At 45.2% G+C, this 27,500-nt stretch overlaps 1 protein-coding gene across 1 annotated transcript in view; it reads right to left on the bottom strand.

The window, feature by feature from the left end:
* The window catches only part of LOC137083485 (intermembrane lipid transfer protein VPS13B), a 183,556-nt gene that overhangs the window by 5,633 nt on the left and 150,423 nt on the right, over positions 1-27,500 (bottom strand). The window contains exons 47-57 of the mRNA XM_067449435.1: positions 25,689-25,877; positions 23,438-23,581; positions 23,050-23,312; positions 19,804-19,931; positions 18,112-18,434; positions 17,906-18,021; positions 12,600-13,342; positions 11,710-11,886; positions 7,085-7,255; positions 6,826-7,002; positions 6,161-6,263 (exon numbers count right to left, since the gene is read on the bottom strand). Of these exons, the coding sequence (XP_067305536.1) occupies positions 6,161-6,263; positions 6,826-7,002; positions 7,085-7,255; positions 11,710-11,886; positions 12,600-13,342; positions 17,906-18,021; positions 18,112-18,434; positions 19,804-19,931; positions 23,050-23,312; positions 23,438-23,581; positions 25,689-25,877 (2,534 nt within the window). The remainder of the gene's footprint in view (positions 1-6,160; positions 6,264-6,825; positions 7,003-7,084; positions 7,256-11,709; positions 11,887-12,599; positions 13,343-17,905; positions 18,022-18,111; positions 18,435-19,803; positions 19,932-23,049; positions 23,313-23,437; positions 23,582-25,688; positions 25,878-27,500) is intronic.

Genomic DNA, 27,500 nt, shown 5'->3' with positions numbered 1-27,500 from the left:
CACACACACACACACACACACACACACACACACACACACACACACACACACACCTGATCTCGCAGGTGTCTGATCCACTACGAGAGGAGAGAACTGTAATCTCACACACACACACACACACACACACACACACACACACACACACCTGATCTCGCAGGTGTCTGATCCACTACGAGAGGAGAGAACTGTAATCTCACACACACACACACACACACACACACACACACACACACACACACACACACACACACACACACACACACCTGATCTCGCAGGTGTCTGATCCACTACGAGAGGAGAGAACTGTAATCTCACACACACACACACACACACACACACACACACACACACACACACACCTGATCTCGCAGGTGTCTGATCCCCTACAAGGAGAGAACTGTCCGGTGCCTGCCCTTTTTTCACTCCTCCCCTCACTGCAGCCGCCTAGTCTCGCCTTTATTTCAGGCAAGCGCATCTCAAACAAGCCTATTATGCTGTGGAGGGGGCGGGGTTTAGTAAGGGGGTGTGGTTTAGAGAGGGGTGTGGTATTGTGAAGGGTGTGGTTTAGTAAGGGGGTGTGGGATAAAGGGGCAAGTTCAGTTAGGGGCTTGGTTTTGTGAGTGGCCATGTTTAATGAGGGGTGGGGTTTAGAGAGGGGGTGTGGGTTTTGTGAGGGGTTTGGTTTAGAGAGGGGGTGTGGTTTTGTGAGGGGGTGTGGTTTAGAGGGGGGGTGTATTGTGAAGGGTGTGGTTTAGAGAGGGGGTGTGGTTTAGGGGGACAAGTTCAGTTAGGGGCTTGGTTTTGTGAGTGGCCATGTTTAATGAGGGGTGGGGTTTAGAGAGGTGTGGTTTTGTAAGGGGGTGTGGTTTAGAGAGGGGGTGTGGTTTAGAGGGGGAGGGTTGTGAGGGGTGTGGTTTAGAGAGGGGATGTTTTGTGAGGGGTGTGATTTAGAGAGGGGGTGTGGTTTTGTGAGGGGTGTGGTTTAGAGAGGGGGTGTGGTTTTGTGAGGGGTGTGGTTTCGTGAGGGGTGGGTTTGTGAGGGGTGGGGTTTAGAAAGAGGGCGTGGTTTTGTGAGGGGTGTGGTTTAGAGAGGGGTTTGGTTTAGAGAGGGGGTGTGGTTTAGAGGGGGGTGTGGTTTTGTGAGGGGTGTGGTTTAGAGGGGTGTGTGGTTTAGAGAGGGGTGTGGTTTTGTGAGGAGTGTGGTTTAGAGGGGGGTGTGGTTTAGAGAGGGGGTGTGGTTTTGTGAGGGGTGTGGCTTAGAGAGGGGTGTGGTTTTGTGAGGGGTGTGGTTTAGAGAGGGGGTGTGGTTTTGTGAGGGGTGTGGCTTAGAGAGGGGGTGTGGTTTTGTGAGGGGTGTGGTTTAGAGAGGGGGTGTGGTTTTGTGAGGGGTGTGGCTTAGAGAGGGGGTGTGGTTTTGTGAGGGGTGTGGTTTAGAGAGGGGGCATTGTTAAAAAAGCCTGTGATAATGAATTCCTGTTCCCATCCGTTACACAGAGAGTTTGTGGGACTCAGATATAGAGCGGTAGGAGGAGAGCGAAGAGGTTCAAACACTCATTCATACCGAATGCTACTTCTATGATAAATCAATTGTAATCATGGATAATATGCAGTTTTTTTTTTTTTTTTTTTTTTTTTTTTTTTTTATTATGTATGTGTGTGATTGTATAAATGATGTGTGTGGCACCTGTGCAAACTAATTTTCCTAAACGGATGAATAAAACTGAACTGAAATATCACTTCCATCATCAAACCGTCACTAAATATGAAACATATGAAGAGGAATATAACTATGTTTGTGAATAGATAAATATGAAGTGGAATATAGTGAAGTAAACGCAGGCGTCCTGTATACGGGACGGTGACAGAAACTACTAAAAACACACACTGAGTTATGAGGGCCATTTCACACCTGAAAGTCCGAACCGAAGTTCGTGTTTTGATGTGTTGAATCCGTTTGGTTAGTTGTGGTTTGCTTTCACACTGCAGTTCTGCGAGCGCACTAAAGAACTTTACACTCGCACTGGTGTCCGGTCGTCATCATCTGTGGACTGATCTGAACACGGATTGGTTTGTTAGTGGACGTGCGTCTGACGTCATCTCTGGGCTGATCTGAGCACTGATTGGTTTGTTAGTGGACGTGCGTCTGACGTCAGTGTGCTGAACGAATGACCAGACTCATATCGCTGCCAATGCTGTTAATATTACGGCATTACTCTCTGCAGATATACTCGAGGCGAATCCACCGAATGAACGTCCTCGCTGTGCTTTATACAGGAAAGGAGGAGAAGATAGGCTACTTTTATAGCCAAACAATGTGTTTTGTTTTATAGTTATGTTGAAATATTATAATGTTATTTTTAAATGTAATAGTCGAGCAGAGCACGCTGTTCCCGCAGCGGACTGAGCGGTTGTGTTTAATATGCTGCGCTCCATCACTGCGTGTGCTGTGAGTTTAATCTGTGTATTCACTAATCCTTCACCAGAGCTTCCTGTAAATGCTCTGGAAGTCCGAACTACACAGAAAATGCTTTCACACAAGAAACGAACCGAACCGAATTTCGTCAGTTTGGTCCGGACCGAGATATTTTGGCAATAATTATGGTGAATTATCCTTTAGTATGACAAAGCTGGAGCGCTGAATGATATTCAAAGTCACATTACACACTTTACCATTAAATAAAGCACATACACACTGCCTGAGGTTAACATGGCCGTGCTTGTGTTGTTCCAGCCTCGACGTCGCACAAAAATAGAAACCGTTTCTAAAATAGATTCATCGTGTCGCCGTCGCGGCTGGTTAGGACAAAAGCTCGAATTATCACGGAAAGACAGCTTTAATTGCGTGAAGTTAACACACGGTGTTAAACTGCAGTTCCTCGACCGGCCACTGTGAGCCTCATCTTAAAGGAGCGGTGAAACACTCAGTGTCAGTCAATCTCATGTCAGTCTTCAGTACCTATAGAGTAGTACTGCATCCTTCATATCTCCGAAAAGTCTTTAGTTTTATTATATTTATAAAAGAAATATGGGCTGTACCGAGTCTTTCCGGAAAAAAACGAGCGCCTGGAGGCGTATCGAGTGGGCGGAGCTAAAGAATGACGAGGCGTATCGTGTGGGCGGAGCTAAAGAAAGAAGAGGCGTATCGAGTGGGCGGAGCTAAAGAATGACGAGGCGTATCGAGTGGGCGGGGCTACAATATGATGAGGCGTATAGAGTGGGCGGAGCTAAAGAATGAAGAGGCGTATCGAGTGGGCGGAGCTACAGAATGACGAGGCGTATCTAGTGGGCGGAGCTAAAGAATGACGAGGCGTATCGAGTGGGCGGAGCTAAAGAATGACGAGGCGTATCGAGTGGGCGGAGCTAAAGAATGACGAGGCGTATCGAGTGGGCGGGGCTAAAATATGATGAGGCGTATAGAGTGGGCGGAGCTAAAGAATGAAGAGGCGTATCGAGTGGGCGGAGCTACAGAATGACGAGGCGTATCTAGTGGGCGGAGCTAAAGAATGACGAGGTGTATCGAGTGGGCGGAGCTAAAGAATGACGAGGCGTATCGAGTGGGCCGAGCTAAAGAATGACGAGGCGTATCGAGTGGGCGGAGCTAAAGAATGACGAGGCGTATCGAGTGGGCGGAGCTAAAGAATGACGAGGCGTATCGAGTGGGCGGAGCTAAAGAATGGAGAGGCGTATCGAGTGGGCGGAGCTAAAGAATGGAGAGGCGTATCGAGTGGGCGGAGCTAAAGAATGACAAGGCGTATCGTGTGGGTGGAGCTAAAGAATGACGAGGCGTATCGTGTGGGTGGAGCTAAAGAATGACGAGGCGTATCGAGTGGGTGGAGCTAAAGAATGACGAGGCGTATCGAGTGGGCGGAGCTAAAGAATGACGAGCGAACACAAAGCGGTGACGTCCTCAAGCGTGGAGAAACCCATCGCTATCTCAGCTAATACAGATAATGATCCAGAATCAGATCCGGAGGCTGAAATAAACTGAACAGGAGAAGCAGCAGCAGCAGGACGTCCGTCTCTGTGGTATGGACTGTATTTAGTGGCCTGTCAACATTTGTGTGTGTTTACTCGCAGTGTATGAGGACATGATTCGGTTTATGGACTATTGTATGCGACTAAACCTTAGCAGTAGCAAGCAGAACGGTTTAGCACGTCAGACGAGTGTAACGTTATACAGAGAACAGCAATGGAGTCCGTTAGCGCATCTGACTGACGAAGCGGCGATCGTGTCGTTTACTGATGTTTACTCACGCGACGATAGCCGACAGCACAGACATCTGAAGCAGTTTAACTCACCGGCTGCTTCCAAAGCAGGACCGAACCTTTATCGCTGGGACCGCTCCGTCAGAAACACACTTCTTTGGTATGATTTGGTGAAGTCCTGACAGCAGTGACCGTGGAGATCCACTTTGAGACGCGACTGAAGCGATGTTGTGAAGCTTCCCGTCATTTCTGCGTTCAAATCGGTTCAGATGCAGCGCTGCCTTCCCAGAATGCTGTGCTGAAGCGCTGAAGTCGCTCGACGTCACCCATAGGAATAAAGTGGAGCGCGGCGCGGACTATAACGTCAGAAGTGTTCACGGACGACTGGATCTGCAGCTGAGAGTGTGTATGGGCGTGCGTTTCCTCTCTCGCTCTAGTCACGCGCGCACACCCTACCGGGAGAAGAGCCCGTACGGCCCATACAAGGACCTTCCGCTCTATTAACGTCAAGCCGACCCATACTCGAAAAAACCTCTCCGACACTTGTGAGAAACCGGAAGGAGTATTTTTAACACAGAAATACTCCATCAAACGTCCAACATTAGTTTTTGAAACTTTGTCTGTGTTTAGGATGGGAATCCGAGTCTTTAACAGTGGAAAGCTCAGTGTGCAGGAAACAGCATTTCACCGCCGCTTTAAAAGCCCAACTTTACAGCAGAATAAAACATGTTCACAGTCTGGGATAAATTCTAGTTTTGGTCTATACGGCTAATTTTGCCCTTCATGACGACTCTGAGGGGGTGAATTATTTTATAACTCATTTGTTTACGTTATATAAAGCCTTATTACACGGCTCTGTGAAATACTTGATTCTGATTGGTCAATTGCTCATTCCAGCGGTGTGTTATTCCCAGATAACACACACCGCTCATCCGGGTACTGCGAGTTATCTTGAGCGGTTCTACTTCTGTGCTTAACGCTGGCGCCATCTTGTGTCTTAAACAGCCGTGGGTTACAATGGAAGACTTCAAGGCGGGTTTCCTTTATAACGTTTTTAATATGGATATTTTTCTGACACAAACGCATCGATTGGAATCAGAAGGCTCTATTAACCCATCGCAGTCGTGTGGAGCACGTTATTTGACGGACAGCTGCATTTAATGGACTTCAGAAACAGCTCCAACTACTGCTGGGATTAACGTTAGCCTGGACTTTTTAAATATAACTCTGATTGTATTTGTCTGACAGAAGAATGTCATAAACACCTATAATGACCTGAGGGTGAGTAAATCAGAGGCTTGGGTTCATCTTTGGCTGAACTAACCCTTTCAGCATTCATTCTCAACATTTAGCAGCGATAGATAAAGGCTTAAAGCAGTCTGGAACTGTTTTTCTTCGCGGAAGCTTTGCGTAAGAGCTAATAAAATATTTAATCTCAAGACAATATTTTGTGTCTAATAATTATTTATTTGAGACTAGTAGGCGTGTAAGTGACGCTCCACTTCGCCTCGGGGTCCTGATCACTCCGGCGGGGTTTATTCTGCGGTAACGACCGGCTGGGTGAACATTAGCCCTTACTTAAAGTTCTGCATAATTAAGGGCGTGGTTACTTTGAGTGACAGGTGGATAGCCATCAGTTCCTATGTCAGCTAAGCTCCGCCCACGTCCCGCCTCTTTACCCGTTTTCTGTTATCCGGGCGTGACGCAAAGACAAGATGGCGACGGCTGGCTCCGCCCACTTTACGCTTCAGAGTCCTAAGGCTGACGTCACGAACACTACGGCCATATTTTTTTACAATCTATGGTTTACACCGATCAAATCAAATCGAACTCATATAGATGTTGAAAAAACCTCATAAAATGAACATGTCATGCCATGGGACCGTTAATGTATTTTCTCAGAAAGCAGCACTCGGGGTCAGGGGTCAGGGGTCAGGGGTCAGTCGTGGTTTACCAGACGTATTTGACGTGGCTGTTGGTGGCGTCGGCTGATCTGGAGTCTGTCGGCGGGTGGAGCTGTTTGGGAAGCTGCCAGAGACCAGCGCCGTGCAGCAGACCTGCAACACACACACACACACACACACACGCACGCACACACACACACACACACACACACGCACACGCACACGCACGCGCACGCACACGCACACGCACACGCACACGCACACGCACACGCACACGCACACGCACACACACACACACACACACACACACACACACACACACACACACACACACACACACACACACACGCACGCACACACACACACACACACACACACACACACGTCTGTTTCACAATCTTTGTTGGGACTCTCCACAGAGGTAATGGTTTTTATACCATACAAACTGTACATGCTATCCCTCTACACCTCCCCTAAACCTACCCATCACACACACAGACACACACACACACTCGTACTGTATCTGGTCTGTGACACACACACACACACACACACACACACACACACACACACACACACACACACTCGTACTGTATCCCGTCTGTGACACACACACACACACACACACACACACACACACACACACACACACACACACACACACACTCGGACCGTATCCCGTCTGTGACACACACACACACACACACACTCGTACCGTATCCCGTCTGTGACACCAGCTCAGCGGCTCCTCCGATTGGTTTGGTGAAAACTCCCACAATGCCTTTCCCCACGCCGGAGATGACGCCGCGGGCCGTGCTGCTCGCCGAGCTCGGCAGATCCAGAGTCCGAGTGAACGACTGCATGGGCTGATCCACGATCCCTGCGACCGCTCCTGCACACACACACACACACACGGGTCACATCAACACACGGGTCATATCAACACACACGTTTGTGTGTGTGTGTGTGCTCACCCAGCAGGCTGATGCCCAGTCTGGACAGGCCTTGTCTCAGCCCGTCCCCCAGAGTCTCCGGCAGCTGCCTCCTCCACTCCTCCTGCCGCGTGTAATGCTCGTCGTCCAGAGACAGCCGGTCCATGTTCCGCGCCAGACTCGTGGCCAGGTTCGTGATCGACGTCAGAGTCCCTGTGGACGGACACACACACACACTGACATGTCAGCATCGGAACACACGCTTATGAAGTGAAGTACACACACACGCGTCTGTATAAACAGCAAAAGATCAGCGCCCACTTCATCATCACTACTTTAGCTCCGCCCACTGGCGTGTTCGTGAGATGAAGAGGACAGACGAGCAGACTAAAAGTGGAGCATTAATTATTTCTCTGTGGATTCTTTGGGCTTTGCACACTTTAACGATACGGACTCGACAGTAACGCCAAAACCTGCGTAACCGTGGTAACTTCAACGATACGGACTCGACAGTAACGCCAAAACCTGCGTAACCGTGGTAACTTCAACGATAGGGACTCGACAGCTGAAGTGGTGATGAGCTGAAGCCTGATCCGATTCCTGTACAGTCAGATGTTCTAATCTCAGATCTGAATATAATGCCATAGAGATAAAGGTAATGAAGTACACTAGATAGTGAAGTACACTAGGTCATTAAGTACACTAGATTGTTAAGTACACTAAATAGTGAAGTACACTAGATAATAAAGAATACTAGATAGTGAAGTACACTGAAGTACGCTAGATGGTGAAATACACTAGATAGTGAAGTACATTAGATAGTAAAGTACTTTAGATAGTGAAGTACACAAAGTAGTAAAGTACACATGGTAGTGAAGTACACTGAAGTAGTATTGAAGAACACTAGATAGTGAAGTACATTAGATAGTGAAGTACACTGAAGTACGCTAGATGGTGAAATATACTAGATAGTGAAGTACATTAGATAGTGAAGTTAACAAAGTAGTAAAGTACACATGGTAGTGAATTACACTGAAGTAGTATTGAAGAACACTAGATAGTGAAGTGCACTAGGTAGTGAACTAGACTTAAATCACTGGGTAATGAAGTACACAATGTAGTGAAGTAAACTGAAGTACACTAGATAATGAAGTACACTAGATGGTGAACTGCACTGGAAATGAAGTACACTAGATAATGAAGTACGCTGGATAGTGAAGTACACTGGATAGGGAAGTACACTGGAGAGTAAAGTAGTGAAGTACACTGTGTCGTTAAGTTCACTGGATAGTGAAATACACTGGGTAGAAATACACTAGATAGTGAAGTACACTGGATAGTGAAGTAGTGAAGTACACTAGATAGTGAAGTAGTGAAGTACACAAGATAGTGAAGTAGTGAAGTACCCAAGATAGTGAAACAGTAAAGTACACTAGATATTGAAGTAGTGAAGTACACAAGATTGTGAAGTACACTAGGTAGCGAACTAGACATAAGTAAACTGGGTAGTGAAGTACACTAGATAGTGAAGTAGTGAAGTACCCAAGATAGTGAAACAGTGAAGTACACAAGATAGTGAAGTACACCAGATATTGAAGTAGTGAAGTACACAAGATAGTGAAGTATTGAAGTACACAAGATAGTGAAGTAGTGAAGTACACTAGATAGTGAAGTAGTGAAGTACCCAAGATAGTGAAACAGTGAAGTACACAAGATAGTGAAGTAGTGAAGTACACCAGATATTGAAGTAGTGAAGTACACAAGATAGTGAAGTAGTGAAGTACACTAGATATTGAAGTACACAAGATAGTGAAGTAGTGAAGTACACAAGATAGTGAAGTACACTAGATATTGAAGTAGTGAAGTACACAAGATAGTGAAGTAGTGAAGTACACTAGATATTGAAGTAGTGAAGTATACAAGATAGTGAAGTAGTGAAGTACACAAGATAGTGAAGTAGTGAAGTACACAAGATAGTGAAGTAGTTAAGTACACACGATAGTGAAGTCGTGAAGTACACAAGATAGTGAAGTAGTGAAGTACACTAGATATTGAAGTAGTGAAGTACACTAGATATTGAAGTAGTGAAGTACACAAGATAGTGAAGTAGTGAAGTACACAAGATAGTGAAGTAGTGAAGTACACAAGATAGTGAAGTAGTGAAGTACAAAAGATAGTGAAACAGTGAAGTACACAAGAAAGTGAAGTAGTGAAGTACACACGATAGTGAAGTCGTGAAGTACACAAGATAGTGAAGTAGTGAAGTACACTAGATAGTGAAGTAGTGAAGTACACAAGATAGTGAAACTGAAGTACACAAGATAGTGAAGTAGTGAAGTACACAAGATAGTGAAGTAGTGAAGTACACTAGATAGTGAAGTAGTGAAGTACACAAGATAGTAAAGTAGTGAAGAACACTAGATATTGAAGTAGTGAAGTACACAATATATTGAAGAAGTGAAGTATACAATATAGTGAAGTAGTGAAGTACACAAGATAGTGAAGTAGTGAATTACACAATATAGTGAAGTAGTTAAGTACACAAGATAGTGAAGTAGTGAAGTACACAAGATAGTGAAGTAGTCAAGTACACAAGATAGTGAAGTAGTGAAGTACACAAGATAGTGAAGTAGTGAAGTACACAAGATAGTGAAGTAGTGAAGTACACAAGATATTGAAGTAGTGAAGTACAAAAGATAGTGAAGTAGTGAAGTACACAAGATAGTGAAGTAGTGCAGTACACAAGATAGTGAAGTAGTGAAGTACACAAGATAGTGAAGTAGTGAAGTACACAAGATAGTGAAACAGTGAAGTACACTAGATAGTGAAGTAGTGAAGTACACAAGATAGTGAAGTACACAAGATAGTGAATTAGTGAAGTACACAAGATAGTGAAACAGTGAAGTACACAAGATAGTGAATTAGTGAAGTACACAAGATAGTGAAGTAGTGAAGTACACAAGATAGTGAAGTAGTGAAGTACACAAGATAGTGAAGTAGTGAAGTACACAAGATAGTGAAGTAGTGAAGTACACTAGATATTGAAGTAGTGAAGTACACAAGATAGTGAAACAGTGAAGTACACTAGATAGTGAAACAGTGAAGTACACTAGATAGTGAAGTAGTGAAGTACACTAGATAGTGAAACAGTGAAGTACACAAGATAGTGAAACAGTGATGTACACTAGATATTGAAGTAGTGAAGTACACAAGATAGTGAAGTAGTGAAGTACACTGGATAGTGAAGTAGTGAAGTACACTGGATAATGAAGTAGTGAAGTATACTAGATAGTGAAGTAGTGAAGTACACTAGATAGTGAAACAGTGAAGTACACAAGATAGTGAAGTACACTAGATATTGAAGTAGTGAAGTACACAAGATAGTGAAGTAGTGAAGTACACAAGATAGTGAAACAGTGAAGTACACTAGATAGTGAAGTAGTGAAGTACACAAGATAGTGAAACAGTGAAGTACACTAGATAGTGAAGTAGTGAAGTACACAAGATAGTGAAGTAGTGAAGTACACTAGATAGTGAAGTAGTGAAGTACACAAGATAGTGAAACAGTGAAGTACACTAGATAGTGAAGTAGTGAAGTACACAAGATAGTGAAACAGTGAAGTACACAAGATAGTGAAGTAGTGAAGTACACAAGATAGTGAAGTAGTGAAGTACACTAGATAGTGAAGTAGTGAAGTACACTAGATAGTGAAACAGTGAAGTACACTAGCTAGTGAAGTAGTGAAGTACACAAGATAGTGAAACAGTGAAGTACACAAGATAGTGAAACAGTGAAGTACACTAGATAGTGAAACAGTGAAGTACACTAGATAGTGAAGTAGTGAAGTACACTAGATAGTGAAACAGTGAAGTACACTAGATAGTGAAGTAGTGAAGTACACAAGATAGTGAAACAGTGAAGTACACTACATAGTGAAGTAGTGAAGTACACAAGATAGTGAAACAGTGAAGTACACTAGATAGTGAAGTAGTGAAGTACACTAGATAGTGAAGTACACTAGATAGTGAAGTAGTGAAGTACACTAGATAGTGAAGTAGTGAAGTACACAAGATAGTGAAACAGTGAAGTACACTAGATAGTGAAGTAGTGAAGTACACTAGATAGTGAAGTAGTGAAGTACACTAGATAGTGAAGTAGTGAAGTACACAAGATAGTGAAACAGTGAAGTACACTAGATAGTGAAGTAGTGAAGTACACTAGATAGTGAAGTAGTGAAGTACACAAGATAGTGAAACAGTGAAGTACACTAGATAATGAAACAGTGAAGTACACTAGATAGTGAAACAGTGAAGTACACTAGATAGTGAAGTAGTGAAGTACACTAGATAGTGAAGTAGTGAAGTACACTAGATAGTGAAGTAGTGAAGTACACAAGATAGTGAAACAGTGAAGTACACTAGATAGTGAAGTAGTGAAGTACACTAGATAGTGAAGTAGTGAAGTACACAAGATAGTGAAACAGTGAAGTACACTAGATAGTGAAACAGTGAAGTACACTAGATAGTGAAACAGTGAAGTACACAAGATAGTGAAACAGTGAAGTACACAAGATAGTGAAACAGTGAAGTACCATGGATTGTGAAGTACACTAGGTAGCGAACTACACATAAGTAAACTGGGTAGTGAAGTAGTGTGTGTGCTTTACCTTTAGAAATGTGTTTGATGAATGAGTTGGTTCCTCTGGAGACGCCGCTGATGAAGGCTCCGGGCCCGCGAGTCAAACCCTCATATGGCAGCCGGAAGAAATCTGACACACCGTTCCCGATACTCCTCACCAGACTGGCAGGACTGCCGAGAATCTCCAGAGACCCGACGACCCAACCTACACACACACACACACACACACACACACACACACACACACACACACACACAGACACAGACACAGACACACAGACACACACACACAGACACACAGACACACAGACACACAGACACACAGACACACAGACACACACACACACACAGACACACAGACACACACACACACACACACACACACACACACACACACACACACAGACACACACACATTGTAAACTATAAAATCAACTCCTTTGAGCCACTCGTGGATCACATGGTGTGTCTGCGTGTGTGTGTGTGTCTCTGTGTGTCTGTTTACCTTTGTGTGTGTGTGTGTGTGTGTGTCTGTTCACCTCTTTGCCTGTGTGTGCCTGTGTGTGTGTCTCTGTGTGTGTCTGTTTACCTTTGTGTGTGTGTGTGTTTGTCTGTGTGTGTGTGTCTGTTTACCTGCGTGTGTCTGTGTGTGTGTGTTTGTCTGTGTGTGTCTGTTTACCTGCGTGTGTCTCTGTGTGTGTGTGTTTGTGTTTGTGTTTGTGTGAGTGTGTGTGAGTGTGTGTGTGTGTGTCTGTTTACCTGTTTGCCTGTGTGTGTCGGTGTGTGTTTTTGTGTGAGTGTGAGTGAGTGAGTGTGTGTGTGTGTGTGCATGTGTTTGTGTGAGTGAGTGTGTGTGTGTGTGTGTGTGTGTGTGTGTGTGTGTGTGTGAGTGTGTGTGTGTGTGTGTGAGAGACTCACCTGCCCTGAAGAGCGCACCGGCGGCGTAGTGCATGGCGAGTGTGTGTACGAGCTGTCGAGCCGTAGTGCAGATGGGGCCGCGTTCGAACAGTGAGAAGGACAGCGGAGTGTGATCGGAGGCGATGTAGAGCTTCAGCGAGGCGTGGATGCTCACCAGCAGATCCACCGGCTCAATGGAGAGCCTCTGCAGCAGCAGCGGAGCCACCAGAGCCCGCATGGAGTCCAGCACCGCCGGTGGGAGATCCGGCTCCGCCCTTTGGGACCCGCCCACGTCCGGCTCCGCCCCTCGGGACCCGGCCTGCCTGCCCCGCCAGCTCAGGCTGCTTTCGGGGATGTATGTGTGGAAGAGCGTCTTCAGGTAATAAATGAAGGTGTCCTCCAGGTACACACGAGCCGGCCGGATGCTGAGGGCCAGCTGGTCCAGGTGTCCGGAGTCCGTGATGGAGATGCTCAGAGACAGGAAGTCCAGCGGGGTCAGCGAGGGGTCAGCCGGAGGCTCCGGGCACATGATGACGGGGAAGTGGAAGCTGGCGCGATCGTACAGCTGGTTGTCCACCTGAAGGCCTCCGCAGCGCACCTGGATAAGCGGAGGGGCGGAGCCATCGGGCGGAAGCTGGACCAGGAGTCTGGACACGGTCAGACGAATCAGCTCCACTGACCCGGACCGGCTGGTGATGTCATCACAGAGCGCCACGCTCGCCTCACTCAGCAGGACCCGGAAAGACAGCATCCGATTGGACGGCCTGTGAGAAACACGGTCAGACAATTCTTGCTTTCTTATGGAGTATTGCAACTGTTTCAAATTCATGCGTCTCATAATCTTGAATTAAAATCACGAGGGCTGGGCCAGTTGTCACTCCCATGAGATCAGCCAATAGCAAAGACAGCCATCCAATCAATTCCCCACACACACACTCAAGCCCCGCCCACATTTGTTCTTGTTTGTGAAGGGATTCAGTCGATATACGGCACAATAGAGGACACTCTTGCTTTCTTTTGGAGTATTGCAGTGATTATTCTGAATGATTTACTGTTTTAAATCCATGTGTCTCATAATCTTGAATTAAAATCCCGAGGGCGGGGCCCAGAGTCCTGCACAGGTTCGGGTTTCAAGTTAAATAAAAATAATTCAAAACAACATCAGGTTATTTGTGCTCGCGCCGCCGCACGCCCTGCCTGGATTCTCTTACTTTCAAAACATTACACAAGGCTTCGAGGAGGTCACACACCGGACGCGAAGCTCACATTATACAGTGCCGCTTTAAGATGAGCTAAAATTATCCCGAAGGGAAATTCGTTTTGGACTTTGTTCTGCAGTTTTTTTACAAAGACAAAAATACAGGATACTAAAAAAATAAAACGTCTCTTAACACCGTAAGACCTCCGCTCATCTTCACACACAGTTTAAGATATTTTATATTTGGTCCGAGAGCGTATGCAAGTGTATGCACACTATACTGTCCATGTCCAGAAAGGGAATAAAAACATCATCACAGTAGTCCATATGAGACATCAGTGGGTTAATTAGAGTCTCTTGAAGCATCCAAAATACATTTGGGTCCAAAAATAACAAAAACTACGACTTTATTCAGCATTGGCTTCTCTTCCGCGTTTGTGTTCAATCCTCAAATAAAGATTCAAACGGTTATGAATCAGTGAATCGATTCATGATTCGGATCGCCAGTGTCTCGTGATTTCAGCAGTTTGACACACGATCCGAATCATGAATTATATAGGCACATTATATAGGCCTACGCTCTCATTATATAGGCCTACGCTCACATTATATAGGCCTACGCTCACATTATATAGGCCTACGCTCACATTATATAGGCCTACGCTCACATTATATAGGCCTAAGCTCACATTATATAGGCCTACGCTCACATTATATAGGCCTACGCTCACATTATATAGGCCTACGCTCACATTATATAGGCCTACGCTCACATTATATAGGCCTACGCTCACATTATATAGGCCTACGCGCACATTATATAGGCCTACGCTCACATTATATAGGCCTACGCTCACATTATATAGGCCTACGCTCACATTATATAGGCCTACGCTCACATTATATAGGCCTACGCGCACATTATATAGGCCTACGCTCACATTATATAGGCCTACGCTCACATTATATAGGCCTACGCTCACATTATATAGGCCTACGCTCACATTATATAGGTCTACGCGCACATTATATAGGCCTACGCGCACATTATATAGGCCTACGCGCACATTATATAGGCCTACGCGCACATTATATAGGCCTACGCTCACATTATATAGGCCTACGCTCACATTATATAGGCCTAAGCTCACATTATATAGGCCTACGCTCACATTATATAGGCCTACGCTCACATTATATAGGCCTACGCGCACATTATATAGGCCTACGCGCACATTATATAGGCCTACGCGCACATTATATAGGCCTACGCGCACATTATATAGGCCTAAGCTCACATTATATAGGCCTAAGCTCACATTATATAGGCCTACGCGCACATTATATAGGCCTACGCGCACATTATATAGGCCTACGCGCACATTATATAGGCCTACGCGCACATTATATAGGCCTACGCTCACATTATATAGGCCTAAGCTCACATTATATAGGCCTACGTGCACATTATATAGGCCTACGCTCACATTATATAGGCCTACGCTCTCATTATATAGGCCTACGCTCACATTATATAGGCCTAAGCTCACATTATATAGGCCTACGCTCACATTATATAGGCCTAAGCTCACATTATATAGGCCTACGCTCACATTATATAGGCCTACGCTCACATTATATAGGCCTACGCTCACATTATATAGGCCTACGCTCACATTATATAGGCCTAAGCTCACATTATATAGGCCTACGCTCACATTATATAGGCCTACGCTCACATTATATAGGCCTACGCGCACATTATATAGGCCTACGCGCACATTATATAGGCATACGCGCACATTATATAGGCCTACGCGCACATTATATAGGCCTACGCGCACATTATATAGGCCTACGCTCACATTATATAGGCCTAAGCTCACATTATATAGGCCTACGCTCACATTATATAGGCCTACGCTCACATTATATAGGCCTACGCGCACATTATATAGGCCTACGCGCACATTATATAGGCCTACGCGCACATTATATAGGCCTAAGCGCACATTATATAGGCCTACGCGCACATTATATAGGCCTACGCGCACATTATATAGGCCTACGCGCACATTATATAGGCCTACGCTCACATTATATAGGCCTAAGCTCACATTATATAGGCCTACGTGCACATTATATAGGCCTACGCTCACATTATATAGGCCTACGCTCTCATTATATAGGCCTACGCTCACATTATATAGGCCTAAGCTCACATTATATAGGCCTACGCTCACATTATATAGGCCTAAGCTCACATTATATAGGCCTACGCTCACATTATATAGGCCTACGCTCACATTATATAGGCCTACGCTCACATTATATAGGCCTAAGCTCACATTATATAGGCCTACGCTCACATTATATAGGCCTACGCGCACATTATATAGGCCTACGCGCACATTATATAGGCCTACGCGCACATTATATAGGCCTATGCGCACATTATATAGGCCTACGCGCACATTATATAGGCCTACGCTCACATTATATAGGCCTACGCTCACATTATATAGGCCTACGCTCACATTATATAGGCCTACGCGCACATTATATAGGCCTACGCGCACATTATATAGGCCTACGCTCACATTATATAGGCCTACGCGCACATTATATAGGCCTAAGCTCACATTATATAGGCCTACGCTCACATTATATAGGCCTACGCTCACATTATATAGGCCTACGCTCACATTATATAGGCCTACGCGCACATTATATAGGCCTACGCGCACATTATATAGGCCTACGCGCACATTATATAGGCCTAAGCTCACATTATATAGGCCTACGTGCACATTATATAGGCCTACGCTCACATTATATAGGCCTACGCTCACATTATATAGGCCTACGCTCATATTATATAGGCCTACGCTCACATTATATAGGCCTACGCTCACATTATATAGGCCTACGCTCACATTATATAGGCCTACGCGCACATTATATAGGCCTACGCTCGCATTATACAGGCCTACGCTCACATTATATAGGCCTACGCTCACATTATATAGGCCTACGCTCACATTATATAGGCCTACTCTCACATTATATAGGCCTACGCTCACATTATATAGGCCTAGACTCACATTATATAGGCCTACGCTCACATTATATAGGCCTACGCGCACATTATATAGGCCTACACTCACATCATATAGGCCTACGCTCTCATTATATAGGCCTACACTCACATTATATAGGCCTACGCTCACATTATATAGTCCTACCCTCACATTATATAGGCCTACGCTCTCATTATATAGGCCTACGCTCTTATTATATAGGCCTATATAGGCCTACGCTCTCATTATATAGGCCTACGCTCTCATTATATAGGCCTACGCTCACATTATATAGGCCTACGCTCTCATTATATAGGCCTACGCTCACATTATATAGGCCTACGCTCACATTATATAGGCCTACGCTCACATTATATAACATTATATAGGCCTACACTCACATTATATAGGCCTACACTCACATTATATAGGCCTACACTCACATTATATAGGCCTACGCTCTCATTATATAGGCCTACGCTCACATTATATAGGCCTACGCTCTCATTATATAGGCCTACGCTCTCATTATATAGGCCTACGCTCACATTATATAGGCCTACGCTCTCATTATATAGGCCTACGCTCTCATTATATAGGCCTACGCTCTCATTATATAGGCCTACGCTCACATTATATAGGTCTACGCTCTCATTATATAGGCCTACGCTCACATTATATAGGCCTACGCTCACATTATGTAACATTATATAGGCCTACGCTCACATTATATAGGCCTACACTCACATTATATAGGCCTACGCTCTCATTATATAGGCCTACACTCACATTATATAGGCCTACACTCACATTATATAGGCCTACGCTCACATTATATAGGCCTACGCTCACATTATATAGGCCTACGCTCACATTATATAGGCCTACGCTCACATTATATAGGCCTACGCTCACATTATATAGGAGAAAAGACCAGCGTGACTGAGGAGAGCGGGTCAAATGACTCCACACACACACACACACACACACACACACACACACACACACACACACACACACACACACACACACACACACACACGTTGTACCTGTAGTGTGTGAGGGCATCTTCAGCGCTGCTCTCTGAGGCGAGTGTTAGTGTGATCGTGCCGCTCTGCTGAAGAACATCGACGTACAAACAGCCGAAACCAGGCAGAAAAACCACCTGAAGCACACACAGATAATGAGGTGAGGACTGTGCTGTTTATTACTCATTATGATAATAACTGTTATTATAGCGTCAGCTGTAGTGCACCTGTGTTCCAGGACTGCTGATATCAATGGGGTCAGTCCAGCCTGGTGAGGTGGGCGTGTCCGTGTGGTGGGTGGGCGTGTCTGGGAGGCTGGTGGGCGTGTTCGTTGGGCTGGTGGGCGTGTCTGTGAGGCTGGTGGGCGTGTCCGTGGGGCTGGTGGGCGTGTCCGCGGGGCTGGTGGGCGTGTCCGTGATGATGCGCAGCTGCAGTGTGGGCAGCGCCTCCTTCGGTCGGCACTCAGGGAAGCTGCAGGCCTGATGAAGCAGCTCATGATGGACAGACGACAGAGCAGGAACCGCACGCATCAGCTCCGGCCTCACACACTCTGAACACACACATTTAAGCTCTTTAACACTGTGTGTGTGTGTGTGTGTGTGTGTGTGTGTGTGTGTGTGTGTGTGTGTGTGTGTGTGTGTGTGTGTGTGTGTGTGTGTGTGTGTGTTTTTGTGACATATGAGGACACAAATGTGTATAATGACACAGGTATTACCAGAGCCGGATTAAATAAATGGACAGCTCTAGGCAGGCTGCATTTTTTGGCCTCCCCTCCATCGATGTTATTTATGAATTGAAATCTGAAACTTACCAAAGTTACTAATAAAAGTTCATTCACATTTTACATAGCCTAGTCTTTGGTTACAAATTGTTTGTGTTGTATATTAACCAGTCTATCAGACTATTTATTGATATTCATTATTTATCCGTCATTACACGGCTCTATTAAACTCTCCTCTTCCATTGGGAGTGTCATTGTTAAGGCAGTAGTACCAGTAAATGACCAGTAGGTGTCAGTAAACTATGCAAACAGAGCAAAAGTTTACATTTAATCAACACATGTAATTCAGATTTTCTGCTAAATGCAATAGTTTACAACATTTATAAATGCTGTAATTAAGAACAAGAAGGCAAACATGACCCCTTCACATTCATCAAGACCATTTAGAAACTGTCTAACAATAAATAATAATAAATATAAGGATGGAGGATTTAAACTATGGAAACTAAAGGTATTCAGACTATTAAAGACTTCTATATGGATGGAACCCTTAATAATCTCGGACTTTATATGAATACAGTCATGGGCTGGCGTTAAAGTGGCGTGATGTAACAGTCTTTGGTTAAGATCAACATCGTCACTATTTTTAGTTCATTATTAAATATTGAAATAGATTGTAGATACGACATTTGTACATTTTTTAAAATTTTTATTATTATTATAATAATTTTTTTTGTCCCTCTGTCTGGGCCCCATCCCGCCAATCGGGCCCTAGGCACGTGCCTGATTTGCCTTTGTGTTAATCCGGCTCTGGGTATTACAGGAGAGGGTGAAATATGAGGACATTACCCATGGCCCCACTTTACAAAAGGCTTATAAATCACACAGGAGGAGTTTTTATGAGAAAGTAAAAATGCAGAATGTTTCCTGTGATGGGTAGGTTTAGGGGCAGTGTGTGTGTGTGTGTGTGTGTGTGTGTGTGTGTGTGTGTGTGTGTGTGTGTGTGTGTGTGTGTGTGTGTGTGTGTGTGTGAATGTGTGTGTGTGTGTGTGTGTGTGTGTGATGGATAGGTTTAGGGGCAGTGTGTGTGTGTGTGTGTGTGTGTGTGTGATGGGTAGGTTTAGGGGCAGTGTGTGTGTGTGTGTGTGTGATGGGTAGGTTTAGGGGCAGTGTGTGTGTGTGTGTGTGTGTGTTTTACCCCTGACGTTCTCCTTCAGTAACAGGCTCTTGGGGCAGCGGTTGTGAATCAGCATTCGTGGACACGGATCTTCACTCACTGTCAGATACGTGATGCCCAGATGCTCCTGACAAGTCAGAACCAGAGGCCTAAAACACACACACACACAGATGAGTCACTCTCTGACCACAGACGAGACGTCAGCACGTCATTAATAAACTCCAGACTCACAGAACATCTGAGTTGAACGAGGACACTATTGTCTTATAGCTGAATTTCTTTCATAATTGATGAATTGTGACGCATTAAAGCGTTAGTTCAGCCAGTAGTGTAAACTGTGTGATTAATTCCTCCTGTGGTTGGCCAGCCGTCAGACCTCCGCTCATCTTCACACACAGATGAAGATATTAGTGTTGAAATCCGATGGCTCAGAAAGGCCTTCATTGACACCAATGTCATTTCCTCTCTCAAGACCCATAAAGGCACTAAAGACGTCGTTACAAAGCCCATCTCACTACAGCGGCTCTACAATCATTGATGAAGAGGCCAGAATAGAGTTAGTGCGCAAAAACACTAAATAACGACTTATAGAGTGATGGCCGATTTCAGAACAAAGCTTCGAACCGTTATGAGTCAGTGAATCGATTCATGATTCGAACCGTTATGAGTCAGTGAATTGATTCATGATTCGAACCGTTATGAGTCAGTGAATCGATTCATGATTCGAACCGTTATGAGTCAGTGAATTTATTCATGATTCGAACCGTTATGAGTCAGTGAATCGATTCATGATTCGAACCGTTATGAGTCAGTGAATCGATTCATGATTCGAACCGTTATGAGTCAGTGAATCGATTCATGATTCGAACCGTTATGAGTCAGTGAATTTATTCATGATTCGAACCGTTATGAGTCAGTGAATCGATTCATGATTCGAACCGTTATGAGTCAGTGAATTTATTCATGATTCGAACCGTTATGAGTCAGTGAATCGATTCATGATTCGAACCGTTATGAGTCAGTGAATCGATTCATGATTCGAACCGTTATGAGTCAGTGAATCGATTCATGATTCGAACCGTTATGAGTCAGTGAATCGATTCATGATTCGAACCGTTATGAGTCAGTGAATTTATTCATGATTCGAACCGTTATGAGTCAGTGAATCGATTCATGATTCGAACCGTTATGAGTCAGTGAATTTATGATTCGAACCGTTATGAGTCAGTGAATCGATTCATGATTCGAACCGTTATGAGTCAGTGAATTTATTCATGATTCGAACCATTATGAGTCAGTGAATCGATTCATGATTCGAACCGTTATGAGTCAGTGAATCGATTCATGATTCGAACCGTTATGAGTCAGTGAATCGATTCATGATTCGGATCGCGAGTCAAACTGCTGAAATCACGAGACTCTGGCGATCCGAATCATGAATAAAATGATTAAATAAAAATAAATGAACTTCCTCCACACCGGTTGCAAGAGTTTATCGTTGTGGTGCTGTTTTAAACGACACATCATATGTTTGACGTGTGTATAACAGTGTTTACACTAGAGATGCCACAATACTCAATACTGAACCGTTCGGTACGCCATTCACAGTTCGACACACGCAGATGAATTGCGCTTTTTTCCGTTTTGCATTTAATTAATTATTTATTATTTTATTAATGCATGCACTGTTTTGCATTAAGCTCACGCACTAAACGTCTGTCAAACACACGCGATTACTGGACAGTCTTCCTGCGCTAATACTGTCAAACACACACACGGTTAACATATAAACACATTCGGTTATGTCTAAAGTGAAAGTAAAATGGTGTGTGTCTATGACGCGAGCAGGTCATGAACACGCTGCCCTTAAAGAGACAGGTCACCTCTAAAATTATGTTAATAAAAAAAAAAGACAGCTTTTAATAAATGTTGTATATTGAAGACTATGTAGTTTTAATTTTAGCCTACCTTTATTCATTAAATGTCATACTTAAATGCTGCTGTACATCTGAGCTGCCACTGTAAATCTTTATATATATGTATTTTATATTATACAATACACTGAGAATGTGGACAAGGGTTTTTAAAGTAAAGTTTTAAGCTTAAGTGAGGGTCTTTTAAGTGAAATAAAGAAAGAGTATTGCAATAAAAACATTTTCTCCTTAACCTCTTTCTGTTCCTGTCGCCTAAGAACAGAAGAGCAAAAACACCTGAACCGAACCGAACCGTGTGTGTTGAAGCGTGGACTAACTGTACTGCTGCATCCCCAGTTTACACACAGTTCATGTTTTGTGTGATGCGACCGTCCTCCTGTCGAGTGACAGGAAAGCCAAACTACTGCCAGACGTCTGACTTTTAAGTGGATGGGTCATCCTCTATTTCCATTTCAGTCAAGCTCCGTTTGCCCTGTTACTGCTCAGCTCAAGCGTGAATGTGTCAGAGCTGGACCGTCCCTCAGCTCATCTACTCGAGTCCTGTCCTGAAGTTCACTGTTTGAGTCTCTGTGCTTTACTGGAGTATTATTTTTTCTGTAATCTTCTGACTTTAACTTCACTACATCTGAAAGACAAATATCGTCCTCTTTACTCCACTACATTTCTATCAAGGTCCTCGAAGTGGAAAGTCGTTTCTGTCGCAGCTTTGAAAGTCAGTGATGATTTTTTTCTTCTTTAAAAGGTGTTTGGGTTTTTGCAGAAAGCCTTTCAGGAATCACTCTTGTAGAGTCTCGTGAAGTTCAATGATTTCACAGCATTTATTAAACACTGATTTATAGTTTAGAGCAAAATGGAAGAAGACGGATGTCCAAATGCTCATTTAGTGGAGTATTCACATAAACAAAGTTGATTCTGTCTTCAGTGAAGGTGAACAGTGTGAGAATATCAGATGTGTATCAGTGTATTGGATCCGTGCATTCGGCCTTAAAGTGACAGCAGCTTTGTAACTTTTCTACAAGTATTTAAATGAGTAAATATTCCAGTTTAAGGATAAGTAATAATGTTTGATGATGCCCTCTGTGACGCCAGCCCCTGGGACAACGGATGGAAACTAGCCTTTGGCTACAATCCGGTGTGTGTACATTCATGTATAATCATGTCTGTGCATTAACACACACTGTCCCTAATAAATAAATAAATAAACAAATAAAAATGTAAGTTAGTCGTATGCTAGTATGTCAGATGGAGCATCACTGACTGGTGTGTGTGAGTGTGTGTGTGTGTCTGTGTGACCGTGCCTGTGTGAGTGTGTGTGTGCGTGTGTGTGTGAGACCTGGTGCTGAAGGGCCAGTCGTCGTGCGGCTCCACCGGCACCGGAACGCTCTGTCTGGGCAGGTCCGTCTTCACGACGGCCCCTGGGCTCCACATGGGCTCCGCCTGCCCACAGCTCAACATCAGCTGCTTCAGCCCCAGATGGACCTCTTCTGTCGGACCGGCCCGCAGGACAGCCCAGCTCGGCACCGCACAGCACACCGGATCTCCAGCCACACCCACAGGACCCACAGCGAAGCCGGAACACTCCGGGGCGGGACAGAGCTGGCAGAGAGAGAGAGAGAGAGAGAGAGAGAGTGTGTGTGTGTGTGAGAGAGATAGAGTGTGTGTGTGTGTGTGTGTGTGTGTGTGTGTGTGTGTGTGTGTGTGTGTGTGTGTGTGTGTTGTACCTGCTCAGGTGTGAGTGTGTTTTGTTGGATCACAGCTCTACACTTGATGGTGTTTGTCGTGTTGTTCACCAGAACAGTTTTATCCTCAATCTGTAAAATCTGAATCCCGTGTTTCACTGAAGACGACACACAAAACTGACAGAGCTGTGAGAGAGAGAGAGAGAGAGAGAGAGAGAAAGAGAGAGAGAGAGAGAGAGAGAGAGAAAGAAAGAGAGAGAGACAGAGAGAGAGAGAGAGATTAAACTCATGTACAGACAGAACCAAATTGGTAATAACCGTTTAAGTGATTCACAGCCTTTGCCATGACACTCAACATTGATAAGGATCTGAGCGAGTTTGCACACTGATGATCTCTTCATCTCCTGTTAGTGGGTGGGATATATTAGGCAGCAAGTGAACATTTAGTCCTCAGAGTTGATGTGTGTGAAGCAGGAGAAATGGGCAAGCGTAAGGATTTGAGCGAGTTTGGCCAGATTGTGACGGCTAGACGACTGGGTCAGAGCATCTCCAAAACTGCAGCTCTTGTGGGCTGTTCCCGGTCTGCAGTGGTCAGTATCTATCAAAAGTGCTCCAAGGAAGGACCAGTGGAGAACCGGCCACAGGGTCATGGGCGGCCAAGGCTCATTGATGACCGTGGGGAGCGAAGGCTGGCCCGTGGGGTCCGATCAAACAGACGAGCTACTGGAGCTCAAACTGCTCCAGAAGTTAATGCTGGTTCTGATAGAAAGCTGTCAGAATACACAGAGCAGCTCAGTTTGAGGCGTATGGGGCGGCATAGGGTGACCTCTGACCCCTGACCCCGCCGACAGCACCAACAGTGGCACGTGAGCATCAGAACTGGACCACGGAGCAATGGAAGAAGGTTGCCTGGTCTGAGGAATCACGTGTTCTTCTACATCACGTGGATGGCCGGGTGTGTGTGTGTGTGTTACCTGGGGAACACATGGCCCCAGGATGCACTATGGGAAGAAGGGTCAGACCAAGACAATATTAGGAGAGTCATAATGTTAAAAATACCCTAATGTTATGACTAATTGATGTCTACACTCACCTAAAGGATTATTAGGAACCGCTGTTCAATTTCTCATTAATGCGATTATCTAATCAGCCAATCCCATGGCAGTTCTTCAGTGCATTTAGGGGTGTGGTCCTGGTCAAGACAATCTCCTGAACTCCAAACTGAATGTCAGAATGGGAAAGAAAGGTGATTTAAGCCGTTTTGAGCGTGGCATGGTTGTTGGTGCCAGACGGGACGGTCTGAGTATTTCACAATCTGCTCAGTTACTGGGATTTACACACACAACCATTTCTAGGGTTTACAAAGAATGGTGTGAAAAGGGAAGAGCATCCAGTCTGCAGCAGTCCTGTGGGAGAAAATGCCTTGTTGATGCTCGAGGTCAGAGGAGAATGGGCCGACTGATTCAAGCTGATAGAAGAGCAACTTTGACTGAAATAACCACTCGTTACAACCGAGGTATGCAGCAAAGCATTTGTGAAGCCACAACACACACAACCTTGAGGCGGATGGGCTACAACAGCAGAAGACCCCACCGGGTACCACTCATCTCCACTACACATAGGACAAAGAGGCGACAATTTGCACAAGCTCACCAAAATTGGACAGTTGAAGACTGGAGAAATGTTGCCTGGTCTGATGAGTCTCGATTTCTGCTGAGACATTCAGATGGTAGAGTCAGAATTTGGCGTAAACAGAATGAGAACATGGATCCATCATGCCTTGTTACCACTGTGCAGGCTGGTGGTGGTGGTGTAATGGTGTGGGGGATGTTTTCTTGGCACACTTTAGGCCCCTTAGTGCCAATTGGGCATCGTTTAAATGCCACGGCCTACCTGAGCATTGTTTCTGACCATGTCCATCCCTTTATGACCACCATGTGCCCATCCTCTGATGGCTACTTCCAGCAGGATAATGCACCATGTCACAAAGCTCCAATCATTTCAGATTGGTTGCTTGAACATGACAATGAGTTGACTGAACTAAAATGGCCGCCACAGTCCCCAGATCTCAACCCAATAGAGCATCTTTGGGATGTGGTGGAACGGGAGCTTCGTGCCCTGGATGTGCATCCCACAAATCTCCATCCACTGCAAGATGCTCTCCTATCAATATGGGCCGACATTTCTAAAGAATGCTTTCAGCAGCTTGTTGATCAATGCCACACACACACACACACACACACACACACACACACACACACACACACACACACACACACACACACACACACACCTTGAGCTTCCCCGGCTGTGTTCCGAGTGTGATGTCCGTGTGTATGTATCCCTCCTCATCCAGTAGCAGGACGTCGGCTCCGCCCCCCTCCGGCCACCGTGGCGACGACACTTCATGGACCAATCGCACAGCAGGAGACTTGTGCACCGTGTTAGTGTTCGGCCAATAAATGCCAATTTGGAAGGCATCCTGCGGGTCACACACACACACGACCAGGACAGATGTTACAGGTTACTGCTCTAACATCTGATGCAGACACTCAGACAGACAGACAGACACTCAGACAGACAGACAGACACTCAGACAGACAGACAGACACTCAGACAGACACTCAGACATTCAGACAGACAGACAGACAGACACTCAGACATTCAGACAGACAGACACTCAGACATTCAGACAGACATTCAGACACTCAGAGAGACACTCAGACAGACACTCAGACAGACAGACAGACAGACACTCAGACAGACAGACAGACACTCAGACAGACAGACACTCAGACAGACACTCAGACACTCAGACAGACAGACACTCAGACAGACACTCAGACAGACACTCAGACAGACACTCAGACATTCAGACAGACAGACAGACAGACACTCAGACATTCAGACAGACAGACAGACACTCAGACATTCAGACAGACATTCAGACACTCAGAGAGACACTCAGAGAGACACTCAGACAGACACTCAGACAGACAGACAGACAGACACTCAGACAGACAGACAGACACTCAGACACTCAGACAGACAGACACTCAGACAGACACTCAGACAGACAGACAGACAGACACTCAGACAGACACTCAGACACTCAGACAGACATTCAGACACTCAGACAGACACTCAGAGAGACACTCAGACAGACATTCAGACACTCAGACAGACACTCAGACAGCCATTCAGACACTCAGACAGACACTCAGACAGACATTCAGACACTCAGACAGACATTCAGACAGACACTCAGACAGACACTCAGAGAGACACTCAGACAGACAGACACTCAGACAGACGGACACTCAGACAGACAGACACTCAGACAGACACTCAGAGAGACACTCAGAGAGACACTCAGACAGACAGACACTCAGACAGACACTCAGAGAGACACTCAGAGAGACAGACACTCAGACAGACGGACACTCAGACAGACAGACACTCAGACAGACACTCAGACAGACATTCAGACACTCAGACAGACACTCAGACAGACACTCAGACGGACACTCAGACATTCAGACACTCAGACAGACACTCAGACAGACACTCAGAGAGACACTCAGACGGACACTCAGACAGACAGACACTCAGACGGACACTCAGACAGACATTCAGACACTCAGACAGACACTCAGACAGACATTCAGACAGACATTCAGACACTCAGACAGACACTCAAACACTCAGACAGACAGATACTCAGACAGACAGACACTCAGACAGACATTCAGACACTCAGACAGACACTCAGACAGACACTCAGACAGACACTCAGAGAGACACTCAGACGGACACTCAGACAGACACTCAGACAGGCACTCAGACAGACACTCAGACAGACACTCAGACAGACGGACACTCAGACATTCAGACACTCAGACAGACACTCAGACAGACACTCAGACAGACACTCAGACAGACAGACACTCAGAGAGACACTCAGACAGACACTCAGAGAGACACTCAGACAGACACTCAGACGGACACTCAGACAGACACTCAGACAGACACTCAGACAGACACTCAGACAGACAGACACTCAGACAGACACTCAGACAGACACTCAGACGGACACTCAGACATT

The sequence above is a fragment of the Pseudorasbora parva genome, chromosome 7 (assembly GCF_024679245.1).
Source record: "Pseudorasbora parva isolate DD20220531a chromosome 7, ASM2467924v1, whole genome shotgun sequence".
NCBI lineage: Eukaryota > Metazoa > Chordata > Actinopteri > Cypriniformes > Gobionidae > Pseudorasbora > Pseudorasbora parva.
Note: the sequence above shows the minus strand (reverse complement) of the source record. Positions and strands in the feature narration are given on the sequence as shown.